General features: G+C 43.9%; 1 protein-coding gene across 1 annotated transcript in view; it reads left to right on the forward strand.

The window, feature by feature from the left end:
- Positions 1 to 20,656, forward strand: part of LOC145351562 (serine/threonine-protein kinase 32A-like) — a 241,343-nt gene that overhangs the window by 103,463 nt on the left and 117,224 nt on the right. Inside the window, exon 4 of the mRNA XM_080201156.1 lies at positions 5,284 to 5,457. Within this exon, the coding sequence (XP_080057282.1) occupies positions 5,284 to 5,457 (174 nt within the window). The remainder of the gene's footprint in view (positions 1 to 5,283; positions 5,458 to 20,656) is intronic.

Genomic DNA, 20,656 nt, shown 5'->3' on the forward strand with positions numbered 1-20,656 from the left:
CATTGAACCGCTGCAGTCCCAGAGGTGTAGGTACACCGGCAGTACTGTTAGGGAGGGAGTTCCAGGATTTGACCCAACGACAGTTAAGGGACAGAGTTATATTCCCAAGACAGGGTGACGAGATGCTTGGAGTGGAAAATTCAGATGGTAGTGTTCCTAGGCATCTGCTGCCCTTGTCTTTCTAGATGGTGGTGGTTACATGTTTGAAACATGCTACTGAAGGAATCTTGGTGAGTTCATGCAGTGCATCTGTAGATGATACATTCTTTTTTGATTTTGGATGGATTGAACGTTTGTGGAAGGGATAGCAATCAAGTAGGCTGCTTTGTCCTGGAGTGTATTGACCTTCATGCTGTGTTGCTGGAGCTACACTCATCCAGGCAAGTGAAGAGTATTCCATTACAGTTGTATTACAAGTTTACAGCATGGAAACAGACTCTTTGGTCCAACTTGTCCATACCACCCTTTTTTTAAGCCCCTAAATGAGTCTCAATTGCCCGCATTTGGCCCATACCCCTCTATACCCATCTTACCCATGTAACTATCTAAATGCTTTTTAAAAGACAAAATTGTACCAGCCTCTACTACTGCCCCTGGCAGCTTGTTCCAGATGTTTAGTACCCTCTGTGTGAAAAAATTGTCCCCCCTGGACCCTTTTGTATCTCTCCGCTCTCACCTTAAAACTATGCCTTCTACTTTTAGACTCCCCTATTTTTGGGAAAAGATCTTGACTATCTAGCTGATCTATAGTCCTCTATAAGATCATCCCTCAGCTTCCTACACTCCAGGGAAAAAACTTCCAGTCTATCCAGTTTCTCCTTGTAGCTCAAACCATCAAGTCCTGGTAGCAACCTAGTAATTTTTTCCTGCACTCTTTCTAGTTTATAATAGGGTGACTAGACTTGTAACTTTTAGAGATGGATAGACTTTGGGGAGTCAAGAGTTAAGTTACTTGTCACAAGATTCCCTGCCTTTGGCCTTTCTAATAGACATAGGATTTATATGGCTAGTCCAGATTTGGATAAATGGCAACCCCCAGGATGTTAGTGCAGAATTAGGTGATGGTAATGCCATTGGATGTCAAAGAGTAATGGTTAAATCTCCCCTTGTTGGAAATTACCATTGCCTGGCACTTATGTGGTGCATATGTTAATTGCCACTTGTCAGCCCAAGCCTGGATATTGTCCAGGAGTTGCTGCTTTTGGACATGAACTGCTTCAGTCTCTGAGAAGTCACAAATGATACTAAACATTGTGCAGTCATCTGTGAGCATCCCCAATTTTGACCTTATGTTGGAAGAAAGACCATTGATGAAACAGCTGGCATTCACATCTTTTGTCCAGGTTTGAACTAAGGCTGTAATGAGATCAGGAGCTGAGTGACACTGTCAGAACACTGGCAGATAATTGCTGAGTAAGTGCCACTTGGATAGTGCTGTCGATGATCCTTTTATCACTTTGTTGACGTTCGAGATAGATTGATGGGACAGAAATTAGCTGAGTTGGATTTGTCCTGCTGGAATGTTATCAGGGTCCATTGCCTTTCAGTGGAGTGAATCAAATTGGCTGAAGACTGGCATCCTAGGGACCTTTTGAAGGAGGCTAAAATGGATCGTACACTTGACACATCTGGCTGAAGATTATTGCGAATACTTCAATCTTATCTTTTGCACTGATGTTCTGGGCTTCTTTATCATTGAGGATGGGGATTTTTGTGGAGTCTTCTCCTCGAGTGAGTTGTTTAATTATCCGCCACTGTTCATGACTGCAGAGTCTAGGTCTAATCTGTTGGTTGTGGGACCATTTAGCAATTTACTAATACTTGCTGGTTGTGCTGTTTGGCATGCAAGTAGTGCTGTTGGTAGCGTCACCAGGTTGCGGTCTCATTTTTAGGCATGCCTGGTATTGTTCTTGGCGTGCCCCCTGCACTCATGAACCAGCGTTGATTCTCCAGCTGTTGGTAGAGTGGGGGGATATGCTAGACGTGAGATTACAGATTATGGCTGTTGCTGATACTCATAGTGCCTCGTGGATGCCCAATTTTGAGTCACCAGATCAGTTTGAAATCTATTCCATTTAGCACGATGGTATTGCCACACAATACGATGGAGGCTATCCTCAATGTGAGGACAGGGCTTTGTCTGCACAAGGACTGTCTGGTGGCCACACCTACTGATACTGTCATGGCGTATTTGTGGCTGACCAGTTGGTGAGGCTCAGATCGAGTATGTTTTTCCCTCATTGGTTCCTTCTGTCACCTCCTGCTATAGTCCCAGTCCTACAGCTAGGCTGTTTAGGATTCGGCCTGCTAATTCTGTGGTGATGCTACTGAGTCACTCTTGGTGAAATCCCTCACCAGAGTGCATTATGCGCCCTTGCCACCCTCAGTGCTTTGTCCAAGTGGTGTTCAACATGGAGGAGTACTGAATCATCAGCTGAAGGGAGGATGATAGATGGTGTTCAACAGGAAGTTTTATGTAAATGTTTGACCCAGTGCCATGAGAGTTCATGGGATCCAGAGTCACTATTGAGGGTATTCTAAGGAACTCCCTGCTGACTGCACGCCACCTCTGCTGGGTGTGTCCTGCCAATGAGATAGGACGGTGATTGTGGTGTCTAACAGGCATGATTTTGTATGTGACTGTATCAGACTGTTGCTTGACTAGTCTATGAGACAGCTGTTCCAATTTTGGCACAACTCCCAGATGTTAGTCAGAGATACTTGATAGGGCTGAGTTTGCCGTTGTCATTTCCCCTGCCTCGGTTGATGCTGAGATGCCTATCTGGTTGTATTTCTTTCTGTTCCATTTGTAGCAGTTGAACACAACTGAGTGGCTTGATGAGCCATTTCACTGCTGTGGGTCTGGAGTGCAAAGATATTCAAGTTTTCTTCACAGATCCTCTTGCTCTCTTCAATACAATTGTGATACGTGGAATATTCACTGTGTACATTCAATGTGAGTCTAAAGTCTGAGGGGTTCTATACAATTCTCCACCTTTTGGTGCATTGTGGCTGAAAGATCTTTGACAGCAACCTTTTCCCATTGCACCACATCATAATGTTTTATTTGCAAACATATGCTTTATTCATAAAATATCTGAGAGAAACATTATAAAATATCTTAAGTTTTCAGAACTGGCAAGTGCAATGATATTTCACATTCACAGAGATCAAGATGCACTCAGGTGCTTTAACTCAGTAATGAGAACATTACAAACATTTCAATGTTTTGTTACAGAGAGGACAGTACATTCAAACTATATACACAATCATGAAGCACTCTGAGGTGCTTCAGTACATACAGGGTCAAGCACAGAGTCAAAGGAGTTTTACCCAGTTACCGGCCCCTCCGTGTACCTTGGCTGAAAGGCCTTGCACAATAGCCTTTCCCCATTGTGCCTTGACAGCAGCTGCCCCAAGTGTGAGGTGTCCCTCGGCATGTAGTCCTAGACCTCGGAATGTGCCAGTCTTTACCACTAGGTCGAAGATAATTCTTTGCACTGGAAGATCAGCAGGTTTTAGGCAGACCAAAGGTTTCTTTTACAGAGTTAAGGATCCTCTGGCAGCTACTGATATTTGTCTCAGTGTGCATCCCTGAGAACGCAAGAGTTCTGCGTCACGGAACTACTCTGGATAATACCACTGTATTCCCCCCAAGGCTGCTTTTGCAAAGGCATACTCCACAATGAGTATGTCTCTTGCCCACCTTCAGCTGCTGTGGATGGTGGCACACATCAGGTGTACATTCTGACAGGGAGTACCCTGCTCAACACCAGCAACTAGGTCTTGGTGCTTACATGAAAGTTCTAGCAATGAAGCGTTCTGCCAGACGATTCTGACAGTCTGTTCAGGAAACCATCCAACAAGATACGCATGCACAATTATTCAATCTGGTATTCTGCCAAAACATCCTAATCACCATTTAAGAAGGTGGTGTGTGTTAGTGGGAATTGATCCTTTTTAAGAAATCCTGACTTGCTATCAATAAGACAACATAAATTGAACTAAAAATCTGCCCTAGATCAAATTGTTAAGTTTCAAAATGTAAAGGAGCTTTAACCATCATTTGTCCAAATGGTACTAATTTCTTTTTGTTTAGAATCTTTGGGGAGTTTCTAAAGTCACCCTGTACAAAGGCAATGACAGAATTTGCATTTCTACAATAATTTCTAACATCCACGTTATGTCCCAAGTGCTTCACAACCAGATAATTACTTTGAAGCTGAGCCTTGCATTGTAAAGCCAAAAGGGAACATGGATTGATCAAAGCTCAGCCTGATCTTGATATAATTGTCTTGCCCATCTCAAACTGGGCCAAATGGCTCATTAGTTTAATTACTGTAACATTGAGTTGAATCTGTTTCAAGAAGATAATCAACTTTGGATATAATAGGTATTATAATAGATTTACAATACAGAAGCAGGCTATTTGACTCTATACCTCCTGTCACAACTCTTCATCATAACTTCCTTTCTTCTTCTTTGTATTTGTTTAACACTGACTTAAATGCATTTTTGCTGTCGTCTCAACAGCTACCTATAGCAGCCAGTTTGCCATTCTCACCACTCTTCTGGGTCAAATGCTTTTTTTCAGTGTTCTCTGTTGGGTTTAGTAGTGCCTATGTTATTTTAATGGCACTTAGTCTTATATTCCCCACAACTGGAAATATTTTCTCAGCCTTTACTTTATCACACTCTCGTTATCTTCAAGATTTCTAGCAGGTCACCCAGCAGTTTTTTTTCAAAGGAATATGCTCCAGCCTGTTCAATCTTTCCTGATACCTATAACATCTGAGTTCCAGTATTATTCTTGTAAATTTTTTTTGCACCTCCCCTGTTTTCTTTTTCATCGTTTTGATAATATGGAGACCAAGACAGTTCAAAGCACTCTTTTTCAAAATTTGTTTAGTCTGGATGGACTAGCATTTATTGCCCTTGAAATGCTAGGCCATTTCGGATGAGTGTTAAGAGTCAACCACATTGCTGAGGGTCTGAAGTAACATAAGCCAGACCAGGTAAAAATTGCAGATTTCCTTCCCCAAGGGCATTAGTATCAACAATGGTTTCATGGTCATCGTTAACTTTTAATTCCAGATTTTTATTCAATTCAAATTTCGCCATCTGCCATAGTGGGATTCGAACCTGGGTCCCCAGACCATTACCCTGAGTCTTTGGATAAGTAGTCCAGTGACAATACCAGTATGCCTACGTCTCCAACATGATTTTGAAGATAACTGGTACTGTAAAGCTTATCAATAATCTCAGTTCCCTCCTGTATTTCAGGTATTCATTTCAGGATGAGGAGGATATGTTCATGGTGGTGGACCTCCTTCTGGGTGGAGACCTTCGCTATCATCTGCAACAGAATGTTCATTTTAAGGAGGAAACAGTGAAACATTATATTTGTGAGCTGGCCTTGGCATTGGATTATCTACAGAGCAGATGCATCATTCACAGGTCAGTCATTCAGATTATACAGGGATAGGGCTAGAGGAAAAAGGAATATTACCCTGGCATCCTGAAATCCCCTTTTTGATGTGATAACTTTTGTGATGTGATAATGTTGAACTGAGTTAAGCTCAAGGAAGGCGAGGTGAAATACGTCTTGAGTGGGACTCATTTTCTTTACTGCTGTTTTCGGGGTAACTATTTCTATAATGGAAAATTCTCTTTAATAAACTCACTATAACTGCGGAGTTGGTCACTAATGAAAATCAGCTCATCTGGCTGCAGTGTGAATCTCACAAGCTTAGTTACTCTCGATCAGAATCAAAACTTTGGTATCGATGAAACTAATATTTCCTGTCACCGATATTATCTTGTGTACGTTCTATTTTCAATGGTGCATTCCTCATGACATTGGAATAGTTAAGTATCCCTTTACCAAGGTTACAACTCCAACTCATTCTCTCTTATATTCTTAGTACTTACTTATTAACATTTGTACAGTGCCTTCACACATTCTGGCAAAGGGAAGACACCTGAATCTAGAAATTACTTAACAATGGACACTTCTGAGTGACATTCCTCTCTCTGCTTTTTTTAAGGCAAGTGCTAACAAGCTTAAATAATTGGGGGAAATATTGGATCAGAGTCAGAAATAGGGAGAGAAATGATTGCTGATGGACCTCTTTGTTCAATATAGGCAGTGTGCAAACATTGGACTGCCTGCTATTTTGAGATTGCTGTTTGCATCCTAGCAATAAACCCAAGCACTGCTGAGTGGTTACATGCTTCAGCTGGAAGCGCAGGTTCACACAAGGCTAACACCATTGAAAGCTAGCCTGCACCTCTTAAAGGTCAAATCCATTCCGGCTGCTGGAATTGTTTGTGGAAGACATTCTGAGCAGAAAGAAGAGTGAAAACGGTGGAATAGCACAGAGGCAGCATCTTCCAATGACTTTGTTGCCCCACTGGAAACCTTCCTGCAGGAAATGGACAGGAGAAAAGAGGTCCTCAATTCACAGTAGGCCAGGATTATAATTGTAGATTAATTGTTTTCAATTGTTACAGGCAGTGGGCATTTATTGGAGATTTATTTCACCTATAAATAGCGTAAATCGCTGTAAGTAAAAGTTTATAGAAGTATGTAAAGATTGGCTCTAATTCTATCCTTCACTGCCTGACTTTCTAAACAATAACATACAAAATCTCTGAGACAGACACTGAGAAGGCAGTAGGAACTGAGAATTTTCACTGTCAATACAGCACCGCTGTCAATATTAGCACTGAAGTCTTCAATACAGTGCAGGATGGAGTTTAATGGCCTTAGAAGTGGTGAAACTCAGTAAAGCCTCAAACATCAAATTCTTACAAATGGATGACTAGCCTCACGTGCTGGCCGAATTCTCAACTTCCTTTGCAGCTCAAGCTGAAACCATCCAGTACGTAAGTGTTGCAGTGAAAACTCAGGCTGAAGTGGTGAAATCTTGGCTGGCTGCTCTGTAGATTCAGATTGCTGCCATCATGACTACAGAAACCAGATCCTAACCGCCTCCTATTCGCCACGAATGTGCAATCTCTGTACACCTCCGTCCCACAACAGGACGGCTTGAGAGCTCTTCACTTTCTTGAAAAGAAGCCTGAACAATTCCCATCTACCACCATTCTCTTCCGCCTGGCTGAATTTGTTCTATTTCTCAACAACTTCTTCTTTAATTCATCCCACTTTCTCCAAATCAAAGGAGTAGCAATGGATACCTGCATGGCTCCTAGCTACACTTGTCTTTTTAATAGGATATATGGAACATTCCTCGTTCCAAGCCTACCCACGTCCCATTCCACAACTCCTTTACCAATATATCGATGACTATTTTGGTGCCACTTCATGCTCTCATCCAGACCTCGAAAAATTCATCAACTTCGCTTCCAGTTTCCACCCCTCCATCACCTTCACCTGGTCCATCTTCCCTTCCCTTCCTTGACCTTTCTATCTCCATTTCCAGCCATAGACTATCTACCAATACCCATAAGAAGCCCACTGATTTCCATAGCTATCTGGACTACAGCTCTTCCCACCCCACATCCTGTAAGGATTCTATCCCTTACGCTCAGCTGCCTTGCCTCTGTCTCATTTGTTCCGATTATGCCATTTTCCGAAGTGTTGCTTCTAATATGTGCTCCTTTTTCCTCAACCAAGGGTTCCCACCTACAGTTTTTCGACAGGGCCCTCAACAGTGTGCGGTCTGTCACCCGTGCCAAAACCCTCACCACCGCACCCCTGCCCCTCCCCTCCCGCCCCTCCCCTCCCTTCCAGAACAAGAATAGAGTCCTCCTTGTTCTCGCATTTCATCCCACCAGCCTCTGCATGCAAAGATAATCCTCTGCCATTTTCGCCAACTCCAGCGTGATGCCATCACCAAACACATCTTCCCATCACTCCCTGTCAGTATTCCACAGAGACCGTTCCCTCTGGGATAACCTAGTCCACTATACCCAACAATTCTCCCATCATAAATGGGTTGGGTGGCATGGTGGCACAGTGGTTAGCATTGTTGCCTCGCAGTGCCAGAGACCTAGGTTTGATTCCCAGCTTGGGTCACTGTCTTTGTGGAGTTTGCATGTTCTCCCCTTGTCTGTGTGGGTTTCTTCCATGTGCTGCAGTTTCCTCCCACAGTCTGAAAGACATGCTGGTTAGCTGCATTGACCCGAACAGGTGCCAGAGTGTGGCGACTAAGGGAATTTCACAGCAACTTCATTGCAGTGTTAATGAAAGCCTTACCTGTTACTAATAAATAAGCTTTATCTTTAAAATCACTCATGGCACCTTCCTATGCAACCACAGAGGGTGTATCATCTGCCCCTTCAGCTTTTCCATGCTTACCATCCAAGGTCCAAAACACTCATTTCTTGTTAAGCAGCGTTTCACTTGCATCTGTTTCAATTTGGTCTGTTGCATCGTCTATATCAGCGAGACTAAGCGTAAACTGAGTGATCATTTTGCGGAGCACCTTCAGTCTGTGCGCAGTCAGGACCCTGACCTCCCCATTGCTTGCCATTTTAACACAGGACCCTGTCCCATGCCCACATGTCTGTCCTTGGCCTGCTGCAATATTCCAGTGAAGCTCAACGCAGATTGGAGGAACGGGACCTTGAGAACGGCGCGGTCTCAACATCGAATTCAACAATTTCAGATGATTAGTTCTACCGCTCCCCCCGCCCCGACCTCTTTGTTTTCATTTTATTAAATTTTTTACTGTTCTTTACCTTTTATTTCTTTATTGTCTTCTTTCATTTTTCTTCACTCTTTCCCCCTACTTTATCCCCCCTTTCTTTACATTTTCTCCCCCTCTGCTTCCCCTTTCCCCCTTATAAATTTTATCTCTCTCCCACCTACCCCTGCATCTACATCTGACACAGCTTACCCTCTGATTTCAGCTTCTCTGCTGTTTGGTCATTCACACCCTTTATTCTCTCCATGACCATTAGCAGCCTATTCCCCTGCTGGTTATGTGGTTATGACTCACCTTTCATTCCCTCAACCTGCAGTATAAATATCTCCCACTTTCTATGTCTTTTTGCTTTGACAAAGGGTCATCTGGACTCGAAACATCAGCTCTTTTTTCTCCTTACAGATGCTGCCAGACCTGCTGAGATTTTCCAGCATTTTCTCTTTTGGATACAAACAAGTTTGCACGATCTCTGAGTGCTGTAGCAGATTATTTGGCTTACTTAGGTGCTACATTGGAAGAATTAACACACCAACTTTAAGCGCCCCAGAAAAGATCCAGCAAATCTACAGACTTAGAGCCCGCGCCCCGGTCTCTTGCGCCCATGCCCCACTCTCTCACACCCCGCGCCCCCTTGGGCCCTCCCTTGCGTCCTTGCCCTCCCTCCTGCGCCCGCGCTCCCTCACCCACCCTCCCAAACTTCAAGGCTTTGTTTTCCTCCCTATTTTTCTGTTGATCCCTGTTCCATTTTGGAGTCCTATCTACCTAATTCCCCTTTTTAGCCTTTCAATACCTGGGCCATAACCTTAGACCTTCCTGTCATTCTGGAAGTATTTTCACCATACAGTCTGTCACGTTTAGATCCACCCACCGTGCTGTTGGGACAGGGGTTTTAGGATAGTGAAGAACCAGTGGTTAGCACTGCTGCCTCTCAATGCCAGTGACCTGGGGTCAATTCCAGCCTTGGGTCACTCTCTGTGTGGAGTTTGCACATTCTCTCTGTTTCTGCGTGGGTTTCCTCCAGGTGCTTTGCTTTCCTCCCACAGTCCAAAGATGGGCAGTTTATGTAGATTGGCCAGGCTAAATTGCCCTAAATGTCCCAAGATGTGCAGGTTAGGGAGATGAGCAAAGCAAGTAAGTGAAACTATGGGAATAGGGCCTGGATGGGATAATCTGCCGGGAAGTTGATGCGGACTCGAAAGGCCGAATGGCCTCCTTCTGCACTGAAGTGACTCTATAAATTTTGAGAGGTGTTCCCAAATCAGGATGGTGAGTGACTTGGAGGGAAACTTTCAGGTGGTGGTGTTTCCCATGTGTCCGCTGCCATTGCTCTTCTCAGTGTTAGAGGTCACTGGAAGCTGCTGTTGAAGGAACCTTGGCAAATTGCTGCTATGCATTTTGTAGATGGGACACACTGCTGCTGCTGTGCATCATGGCAGAGGGAATAAAGGTTTAAGGTAATGGATAGGATGTCAGCCAACCTGGCTGCCTTGCCCTGGATAATGTCACACAAAGATGGTACAAGTGTGCTAAGTGGCCCTATATTCTATCCTCTATTGTCATGTTAATGCATTTATTCTTTTCCAAAACATCCATCTAATACCCTTCTACCCTGTAGATCATAGCTCCTACTGACAAAGCGTATAACAATTTTGGGAGAAGGCAGGCAGGCCAATGTCCTTAGAGCTACAGCACAATCAATTTAACAATATTGTAGTCCCCTGAAGATATCTTCTGATACTATACGATCAGAGACGAAACTAACTGAAAAATCAATGTCACCAGAAATCAAATCAGGAATTTAAATCAAAAGTCTTATCCAGCAATTGATGAAAATGTGGAACCTACTACCACAGAGCGTGGTTGAAGAGACTAGCCTAAATACGTTTAAGGAGAGGCTGGACAAGCAACCAGGAAGATGGAAATAAAGGGTTACTTTGGGTTTAAATAAGAAGAGACTTGAGCGTAACATAAACACTGGCATGGACTAGTTGGGCCAAGTGGTCTGTTTTTGTGAAGCATATCTGAGATAACCCTATTCCATATTGTCTGTCATTAATAGAAACCGTAAAAAGTCTGACAACACCAGGTTTCAGTCCAACCGATTTATTTGATAGTAAACTCACTAGCTTTCGGGTTAGCCCCTGAATGGAGCATTCACCTAACGAAGGGGCTAACCCGAAAGCTTGTGAGTTTACTATCACATAAATCGGTTGGACTGAAACCTGGTGTTGTCAGACTTTTTACTGTGTTTACCCCAGTCCAACGTCGGCACATCCACATCATGATTAATAGAAACCACCTGTGACAATATGGCTGTTTTACCTGATGTGCACCAGAAATGCTTTTGTTTGCACTGACAATGAAGAAAGGCTTGCATTTGTATTGCTATTTAATGACCTCAGCATCCCAAAGCCATTGAAGTATTTTTTGTAATATAGTCATTGTTAAACAGTGAAAATGCAGCAGCCAGTTTTCAGATAACAAGACATCAACAATCAGCAATGTGATCGTAACCAAAAACCTATCATTGGTGATGTTGGTAGATGGAAAAATATTGGCCAGGGCATTGGGAGAATTCCTCTCCCCTTATCGCTAGGCTATTCATCCAGAAACTCAGCTGATGTTCTGGGGACCCAGGCTCAAATCCTGCCATGGCAGCTGATGGAATTTGAATTCAATAAAAATATCTGGAATTAAGAGCCTACTGATGACCATGAAACAATTTCAATTGTCAGAAAAACCCATCTGCTTCACTAATGTCCTTTAGGGGAGGAAATCTGCCATCCTTACCTGATCGGGCCTACATGTGACTCCAGAGCCACAGCAAGGTGGTTGACTCTCAACCGTCCTCTGGAATGGTCTAGGAAGCCACTCAGTTCTATCGATCACTACGAAGTATCAACAAGAAAGGAAACAGGACCGGCCACCTCGCGTTGACCTGGGCACTGGAAAAGGCAAAGCAAACAACTCTGCAAAGTCCTCCTTACTAACATTTGGGGGCTAGTACCAAAATTGGGAGAACTCGACTCCACATGATATCAAGAACGGTTGTGTCAAGCTGCCAGAGGTAGTAGTAGAGGCAGGTACAATTTTCTCTTTTAAAAACATTTAGACAGTTACATGGATAAGATGGGTATAGAGGGATATGGGTCAAACACGAGCAGTTGGGACTAGTTTCGTGATTTCTAAGAAAAAGGGCAGCATGGACAAGTTGGGCTGAAGGGCCTGTTTCCATCCTTTAAACCTCGATGACTCTACAGCCTCTATGAACTGTCTGACAGACCAGTCAAACCCGACGTAGTCATTCTCTCGAAATCATACATTACAGATAACACCCAGACACCATCATTAACATCCCTGGATATGCCACCCTGGTAGGACAGATCCAGCAGAGGAGGTGGCACAGTGGTTTACAGGGAGTTACCCTGGTATTCCTCAACATCGACTCTGGATCTCATGAGGTCTCATGGCTTCAGGTTAAACATGGGCAAGTTGTGAATGGTGGTGGACAATTAAACAACCCACTGGAGAAGGAGGCTTCATAAGTGTCCCCATCCTTGGTGATGGAGGAGCCCAACACATCAATACAAAAGATAAGGCTGAAGCATTCTCAGCAATCGTCAGCCAGCAGTGCTGAGTAGATGATCCATCTTGGCCTCCTCCAGTGATCCCCAGCATCTCAGATGCCAGTCTCTAGCCAATTTGATTCACTCCACGTGATATCAAGAAATAGTTGCAGGCAATGGATACTGCAAAGGCCCTGACAACATTCCAGCAATAGTGCCAAAGACTTATGCTCCAGAACTTGTGGCTCTCCTAACCAAGTTCCTCTAGTAGCACTGGCACATACCCAACAATGTGGAAAATTGCCCAGGTATGTCCTGTACACAAAAAGGAGGCGAAATCTAACCTGGCCAATTACTGCTCCATCAGTCTTCTCTCAGTCATCAGTAAAGTAATGGAAGGGGTCATCAACAGTTCTGTCAGCAACACCTGTTCAGCAATAACCTCCTCAGTGACACCCAGTTTGGGTTTTGCCAGGGTCACTCAGCTCCTGACCTCACTGCAGCTTGGTTCAAACATGGACAAAAGAGCTGAATTCCAGGGGTGAGATGAGAGTGACAGCCCTTGATGTCGAGGAGCCTTAGCAAAACTGGAATCAATATGTATTAGGAGGCAAACTCTCCACTGGTTGGACTCATACCTGGCACATGGAATGATGGTTGTAGTTGTGGAGGGTCAGTCATCTCAGCTCCAGGAATCTGCAGGAGTCCCTCAGGGTAGTGTCCGAGGCCCAACCATTTTCAGCTGCTTTGTCAATGATCTTCCTTTCGTCATAAAGTCAGAAGTGGGGATGTTCGCTAATTACACAATATTCAGCATCATTCACAACTCCTCAGATACTGAAGCAGTCCATGTTCAAATGTAACAAGATCTGGACAATATCCAGGCTTGGGCTGACAAGTGGCAAGGAACATTCATGTCACACAAATGCCATGCAATGACCATGATCAATAAAAGACACTCTAACCACTACCTCTTGACATTGAATTGAATCCCGCATGATCAACATCCTTGGGGTTACCATTGACCAGAAACTCAACTGGACTCGCCACATACACAGTGGCTACAATAGCAGGTCAGGGAACATTCCCCACTTGTTAATGGAATACTTCCCACTTGCCTGGATGGGCACAGCTCCAACAACACTTGGGAAGCTTGACAACATCCAGGACAAAGTAGCCCACTTGATTGGTACTACATCCACATACATCTACTCCCTCCACCACCGATGCTCAGCAGCAGCAGTGTGTATGTGTACCATCTACTGCAGCAATTCACCAAAGATCCTTAGACAGCACCTTCCAACCCCATGACCACTTCCATCCAGAAGGTCAAGGGCAGCAGAAAAGTAGGAACACCACTATTTGCAAGTTCCCCTCCAAGCCACTCACCATCCTGATTTAGAAATAGATCACCATTTCTTCACAGTTGCTGGATCAAAATCCTGGAATTCCCTCCTTAATGGCATACTGGGTCAACCCACAACACATGGACTCCAGCAATTCAAGAGGCCAGCTCACCAACACCTTTTCAAGGGCAACTAGGAATTGGCAATAAATGCTGGCCAGCCAGAGACGCCAATGTCCCCTGAATGAATAGAAAAAGGAACAGCTGGGTCTTTGGTTTAACATCTCATCTGAAAGAAGACACTTCTGGTCATGCAGCATTCCCTCAGTACTGCAGTGAGAGGTTGGGCCCAGATTTTGTGCTCAAGTTGTTGGAGACGGACTTGTACTCATGACCCTCCGCTTCAGCAGGATGGTGTTGTCAGTTAGCCAAGGCCTGAGTGCAATGGTCACTGTGGGGGGTGGGAATCGAAGCAGACTATAAATAAGCAGTTGTTTAGAAAGGATCATTTATATTATATGTTCCTACATTAAAAAGAAATGTGACTGCAAGAAAATGAGTGGCATAGACCAATTAAATCACTGACTATTAATTGAACAGTGTTAAAAAAGTGATCCTGAAGTTTCAATAATTGGTATAATATAATTATAATTGTATTAGAAGCCATACAAAGAAGGTCAACTCATTCCTGGAATGAGGGGTATATCCTATGAAGAAAGTTACGTTGATCCTACACCCATTGAAGTTCAGGTCGTACTGAAACATTGAAACAGGGTGGCACAGTGGTTATCGTTGCTGCCTCACAGCGCCAGGCACCTGGGTTCGATTCCCGGCTTGGGTCACTGTCTGTGTGGAATTTGCACATTCTCCCCGTGTCTGCATGGGTTTCCTCCGGGTGCTCTGGTTTCCTTCCACACTCCAGAGATGTGCGGGTTAGGTGGATTGGCCATGATAAATTGCCCTTATAGTCAGCAGGTAAACGTGTGGGGTTAGGGGAATAGGGCCTGGGTGGAACTGTGGTCAGTACAGACTCAATGGGCCGAATGGCCTCCTCCTTCAGTCCTGTGGGGATTCTATGATGATTCTATGTACAATCCTGAGGGAATTTAATAGGGTGGAAACCAGAAGAATATTTCCACTTGTAGAGTTGACTTGAACCAGGAGACACAGTTTGAGGATAAGAAGTGTTCTGTTTTAAGACTGAGATAGAAGAAAAAGTTTTCCCTCCAAGGGTCATTAATATGTGGAATTCTCATTGAATTTATTCAAGATAGTGTTAGACAAATTTTTGATAGACAAGGGAATCATTGGTTATGGGGAGGGGCAGACAGCAAAGTATAGCTGAGACCACAATCGGATCAGTCATGATTTTATTGACTGGTGGAGCAGGCTCAAAGGGCTGCTCCTAAGTCCTATGTTCTGATGGAGATCCCTGAGGTGGTTCTTGACTCATTTAGTGGCAATTGTGTCTCCTAATTGAAACAACATCAGCTATAATATAATCAAACTACTTGTAGCTTTACAGCTTGCAGTTTATATTGATATAAATGACTGCAATCAATCTGAAATGTTGGCAGAAAGCTGATTGTAATATGATTCCGTCAAGTTTGAAGAGATTAATGTTGTTTTTGTATTGTAGTTCTGATGCTGCTTATGATGGGCATTGAGCAGCCAAAATAAGTTAGCTGGAGCAGCGAAAACTGACATTTTTAATGAGGTTTCTTGACCACTACTAATGAAGCCAGTTTAGTTCAACTTTGGTCCAAGTACAGGAAATGCTGGAAACATTCAGCAAGTCAGGCAGCGTCTGTTGACAGAGAGTGAGTTGTTCTTTCAGGTTAATCAGAAGATAACCAGGGTATCCCTTTTCTGTGTTGAACAATATGTCAGTAACTGTCAACATTGGTGTAGTGTTCAAACAATCCATAGAATCCTACTTTGCAGAAGGAGGCCATTTGGCCCATCGAGTCTGCATCAACCACAATCCCACAGATCCTATCCCTATAACCCGAGCTAGTCCCTCTGACACTAAAGGGCAATTTTTTAGCATAGCCAATCCACCTAACCCCGCACATCTTTGATCCATGGGAGGAAACTGGAGCACCCTGAAGAAACCAATCAGACATGGGGAGAATGTGCACACAGACAGTGACCCAAGCCAGGAATTGAACCTGGGTCCCTTGTGCTGTGAGGCAGCAGTGCTAACCACTGTGCCGCCATGCAGCCCAGTAGAAGAGTAATTTAAATCAGGACAGGGAAGTTTGATTTAATTGTGTTTCTCCTCTCATTTTATTCAAAGTACTTTGAAATGTAATCATCTGGTGATTGCAGGTTAGTGTGAAATAGACATACTTTGACTAATTATCATTTAGTTTCTTCTTTATGCAAATTCAAAATCATGGCATGTTGTTTTCCAAAGTGTCAGCTGTTGATTGAATCTCAATTTAATCAGGCAATGAAGCGTGCTTTTAAATTGATTAGCCGTTAAACATTGGCATCACCATGGGATTCTGAATCTGCAATTTTCAAAGGAATAGTTACACCATGCCCAAAAATCTTGTATTGTTGAGTCATCCAGGTGGATTCCAAATAACCTGGGATGGATCCTAGCTCTCTGCTGGAAAAGCTGTTCTACCTCACCAGGGCAAAGGGCAAATTTCTTTTTCTCAATGTTTGAGAATCTTTGTTCTGCTGCTGCTAGTCTAACTCGCACCGAGTCTCATTCACTCTCCACCTTTATATTCACTAACTGACATTTACTCCTACATTTAAATCTCCCCGTGATCGCCTCCCTTTGCTTGAAGTTTAGTCTAACACTACAACTCTAAAAAATCTCTGCTCTCCTGCAATTCTGAACTCTTTGCATTCTTGAGTTCATCGCTCACTATCTGCTGCTATGCCTTCATCTACTTCTTTAGGCTCTTGGATTCCCTCCCTACGCCTTTCCCTCTCTCTGCCCCTTTCTCCTCCTTTGACCTGCTCTGTAAAATCCACCTCTTTGAGCAAGCTTCTGGTCACCTTTTTGTGTTGGAGTGTCAACCTTTGTTTAAGTAGTCTCAGGGTGATGTACTATGTTAGAAGTGCTATATTAATGCAATTGTTGATGTTGGAACTTTGAATCAAGTCTATCATTTTGTGGAGGTTAATTTCAGTTATGCAGATTTATTCCAGATGTGTCATTGTTGACTGTTGAGGTTGTCAGTTTGCTAAAGGTTAGATTAATCAAGCTTGACAATGTTACCCAATCAGCAGCAAAACCAAAATAAGTCGTGATGTCATCCAATGCCTTGTCAGTGGATGGTTTTGAAGACATACTGATGGACCCAGTTTGACCCCAGAAATTGTTTTGTTTGCTTTTATTGAGAAATCTAAGTGATTCAGAAGCATCCTGTACAAGTGATGCTCTCTCCAAATATTAATAGAATTTTTGACAGTCACAATCCAATGGTTGTTGATCTTTGTTAGTGTTGGCTGGAAAAAGAGACTGGTCAAGACATCCGAGACATGAAAAGGCTCTCATGGAATCTTACAATGCAGCTTGATAAACATTAAGATGCTCAGGTTAATGTCTCTCCAATGGGTGGGATTTTCTAGCCCTTTCTGCCAGTGGGATCTCCCGGTCCTTCCGAATTCAATCCCTCTGCAGGTCCTCAGTGGCGGGACAGAAGAGCTACACAAAAACCCATAGACTTTGTAGGGACCGGAAGACCTCGTGAGTGGCCAATGGCAGACATGGCACCAGCATATCTGGTGGAATCATTTGAAAGAGAGACAGATATGTTGGTGGGATCTGATGAAGAGTAGTAGAAGGTCTAAGAAGAAGATAAAAACCATTTCAGTATAATCTAGAATCCCGAGAGTGCAGAAGAAGGCCATTTACTTTATCAAGCCTGCACCAACAATAACCTCATCCAGGCCCTATCTCCAGAACCCCACGTCATAGAGGTTTACAGCATGGAAACTGGTCCTTCGGCCCAATTTGTCCATGCCGCCCATTTTTTTAAACCCCTAAGCTACTCCCAATTGCCCACATTTAGCCCATATTCCTCTACACCCATCATACCCATGTAACTATCTAAATGCTTTTTAAAAGACAAAATTGTACCTGCCTCTACTACTATCTCTGCCAGCTTGTTCCAGACACTCACCACGCTCTGTGTGAAAATATTGCCCCTCTGGACACTTCTGTATCTCTCCCCTCTCACCTTACACCTATGCCCCCTAGTTTTAGACTCCCCTACCTTTGGGAAAAGATATTGATTATTTAGCTGATCTGGGCCACTTATTATTTTATAGACCTCTGTAGGATCACTCCTCAGCCTCTTTCGCTCCAGAGAAAAATGTCCCAGTTTATTCAGCCTCTCCTTAAACTCAATCCATCAAGTCCTGGTAAAATCCTACTAAATCTTTTCTGCACTCTTTCTAGTTTAATAATATCGTTTCTATAATAGGGTGACCAGAATTGCACACAGTATTCCAAGTATGGTCTTACCAATGTCTTGTACAACTTCAACAAGATATTCCAACACCTGTATTCAATGTTCTGATCGATGAAGCCAAGAATGCCAAATGCCTTCTTCACCACTCTGTCCACCAGTAATTCCACTTTCAAGGAGCAATGAACATATATCCCTAGATCTTTTTGTTTTGTAACTCTCCCCAACGCCCTACCATTAACTAAGTAAATCCTGCCCTGTTCAATCTACCAAAATGTATCAGCTCGCATTTGTCCAAATTAAATTCCATCTGCCATTCATCAGCCCACTAGCCCAATTGATCAAGATTCTTTTGCAATTCACTGTCCACTATGCCACCAATCTTGGTGCCATCTGCAAACTTACTAACCATGCCCCCTATATTCTCATCTAAATCATTAATATAAATGACAAATAACAGTGGACCCAGCAGCAATCCCTGAGACACACCGTTGGTCACAGGCCTCCAGTTTGAAAAACTACTCCCTACAACCATCCTCTGGCTTCTGTCAATAAGCCAATTTTGTATCCATTTGGATACCTCACCCTGAATCCGGTGAGATTTAACCTTACGCAACAATCTACAATGTGGTACCTTGTCAAAGGCCTTAATAAAGTCCATGTATTTACCCTGATAGCCCCCCTGGCACTAAGGGGCAATGCAGCATGACCAATCAACCTAACCCACACACGTTGAGTGTGGGAGGAAACCAGAACACTCGGAGGAAGCCCACGCAGGCACAGGAAGAATGTGCAAACTCTACATAGACAGTGCTTGGAAGGCTGGAATTAAACCTGGGTTCCTGGCACGAAGGCAGCAGAGCTAACCACTATGCCATCAATATTTTCCATTCATCCCAAGTGGCCTATGTTCCAAATAAACCTTATCTCACCTTTATTTGTCTAATCTTCCCAGAAGATCTGCCTATTCTCTTCTCCCGCATGTGCTTATCTAGCTTCCCCTTAAATGTATCAATGCGATTCACCTCACCTACTCTTTGTGGTTGCAGGATTTTAATTCAATCTACATTTTGAATCTAAGCCTATAGTCTTCTGTCTCAGAGGACACTGTGCTGTCAGCTCCGCCAAGCTGATGCTGAGCTGTGGCGCTATCTTTTCACAGTACTGACAATGACTGCCCAATGCTTAAACCAGTCTTTTCCTCTGCTACATGTTGTGACCTGCTCTGTATTTCCAGCATTTGTTCAACACTGACTGAGCCAGCATGCATAATTGCAAATCGGTATGTGTTTCCATCAGGATTGCTTGCTGGGACTCCAATTACTGAGACTGAAAGCAATATTCTGCTGGAGTATCAGCACTTATTTTTAATAATCAGCACAAACTACCTCATGTTATCTATAATTTAGAAGATTGATTAGAGGATGAGAGGGGGGACTTACTGCTAGGGGAAGGGGAAATGGCTGAGGCCCTGAATAACTTTTTTGTTTTGGTCTTCACGGAGGAGGATGTGAGTAATTTGCCAGGTGTTAGCGATGGAAAGATGGTAGGAGTGGAGGGCCTGAATGACATTATTGTTACTAGAGAGGCGGTGCTCGACAGACTGGAAGGACTGATTGTGGACAAGTCCCCAGGACCGGATGGAATGCATCCAAGGGTTCTGAAAGAAATGGCGGAGGTGATAGTGGATGCCTTGGTGATTATTTTCCAAACCTCGCTGGATTCTGGGGAAGTGCCGGAAGATTGGAAAACGGCTAATGTTACGCCGTTGTTTAAGAAGGGTGGCAGGCAAAGGGCGGGGAATTATAGGCCGGTTAGTTTAACGTCTGTTGTAGGAAAAATGTTAGAATCCGTGATCAAGGAGAAAATAGCGAGGCATCTTGAGGAGAATTGTTTGGTGGAGCAGACGCAGCACGGTTTCGTTAAGGGGAAGTCGTGTCTGACGAATTTATTGGAGTTCTATGAGGATGTGTCTAGGGCAGTGGATAGAGGAGAGCTGGTGGATGTGGTCTATCTTGATTTTCAGAAGGCGTTTGACAAGGTGCCTCACAAGAGGTTATTGCAGAAGGTCAGGGGGCATGGAGTTGGGGGTAGAGTGTTAGCGTGGATAGAGGATTGGCTGTCAAATAGGAGGCAGAGAGTGGGGGTCAATGGGTGCTATTCGGATTGGCAGTTAGTGACTAGTGGAGTGCCCCAGGGGTCGGTGCTGGGGCCTCAGCTATTCACCATTTATATCGATGATCTGGAGGAGGGAACCGAGTGTATGGTGTCGAAATTTGCTGATAACACCAAGATTGGTGGAACAGCAAATTGTGCGGAGGGTGTGCAGAAGCATGCGACGGTGCAGAGGGACTTCGGGGTCCTTGTGCATGAGTCGCAAAAACCCAGCCTGCAGGTGCAGCAGGTGGTCAGGAAGGCAAATGGGATGCTGGCCTTCATAGCGAGGGGGATTGAATATAAAAGTAGGGAGGTCTTGCTGCAGCTGTATAGGGCACTGGTGAGGCCGCAGCTGGAGTACTGTGTGCAGTTTTGGTCGCCGCACTTATGCAAGGATATATTGACCTTGGAGGGAGTGCAGAGGAGGTTTACTAGGCTGATTCCGGAGTTGACGGGGTTGAGCTATGAGGAGAGGCTGAA

Source organism: Carcharhinus amblyrhynchos, chromosome 13 (assembly GCF_965287045.1).
Source record: "Carcharhinus amblyrhynchos chromosome 13, sCarAmb.v2.hapA, whole genome shotgun sequence".
NCBI classification, from domain to species: domain Eukaryota; kingdom Metazoa; phylum Chordata; class Chondrichthyes; order Carcharhiniformes; family Carcharhinidae; genus Carcharhinus; species Carcharhinus amblyrhynchos.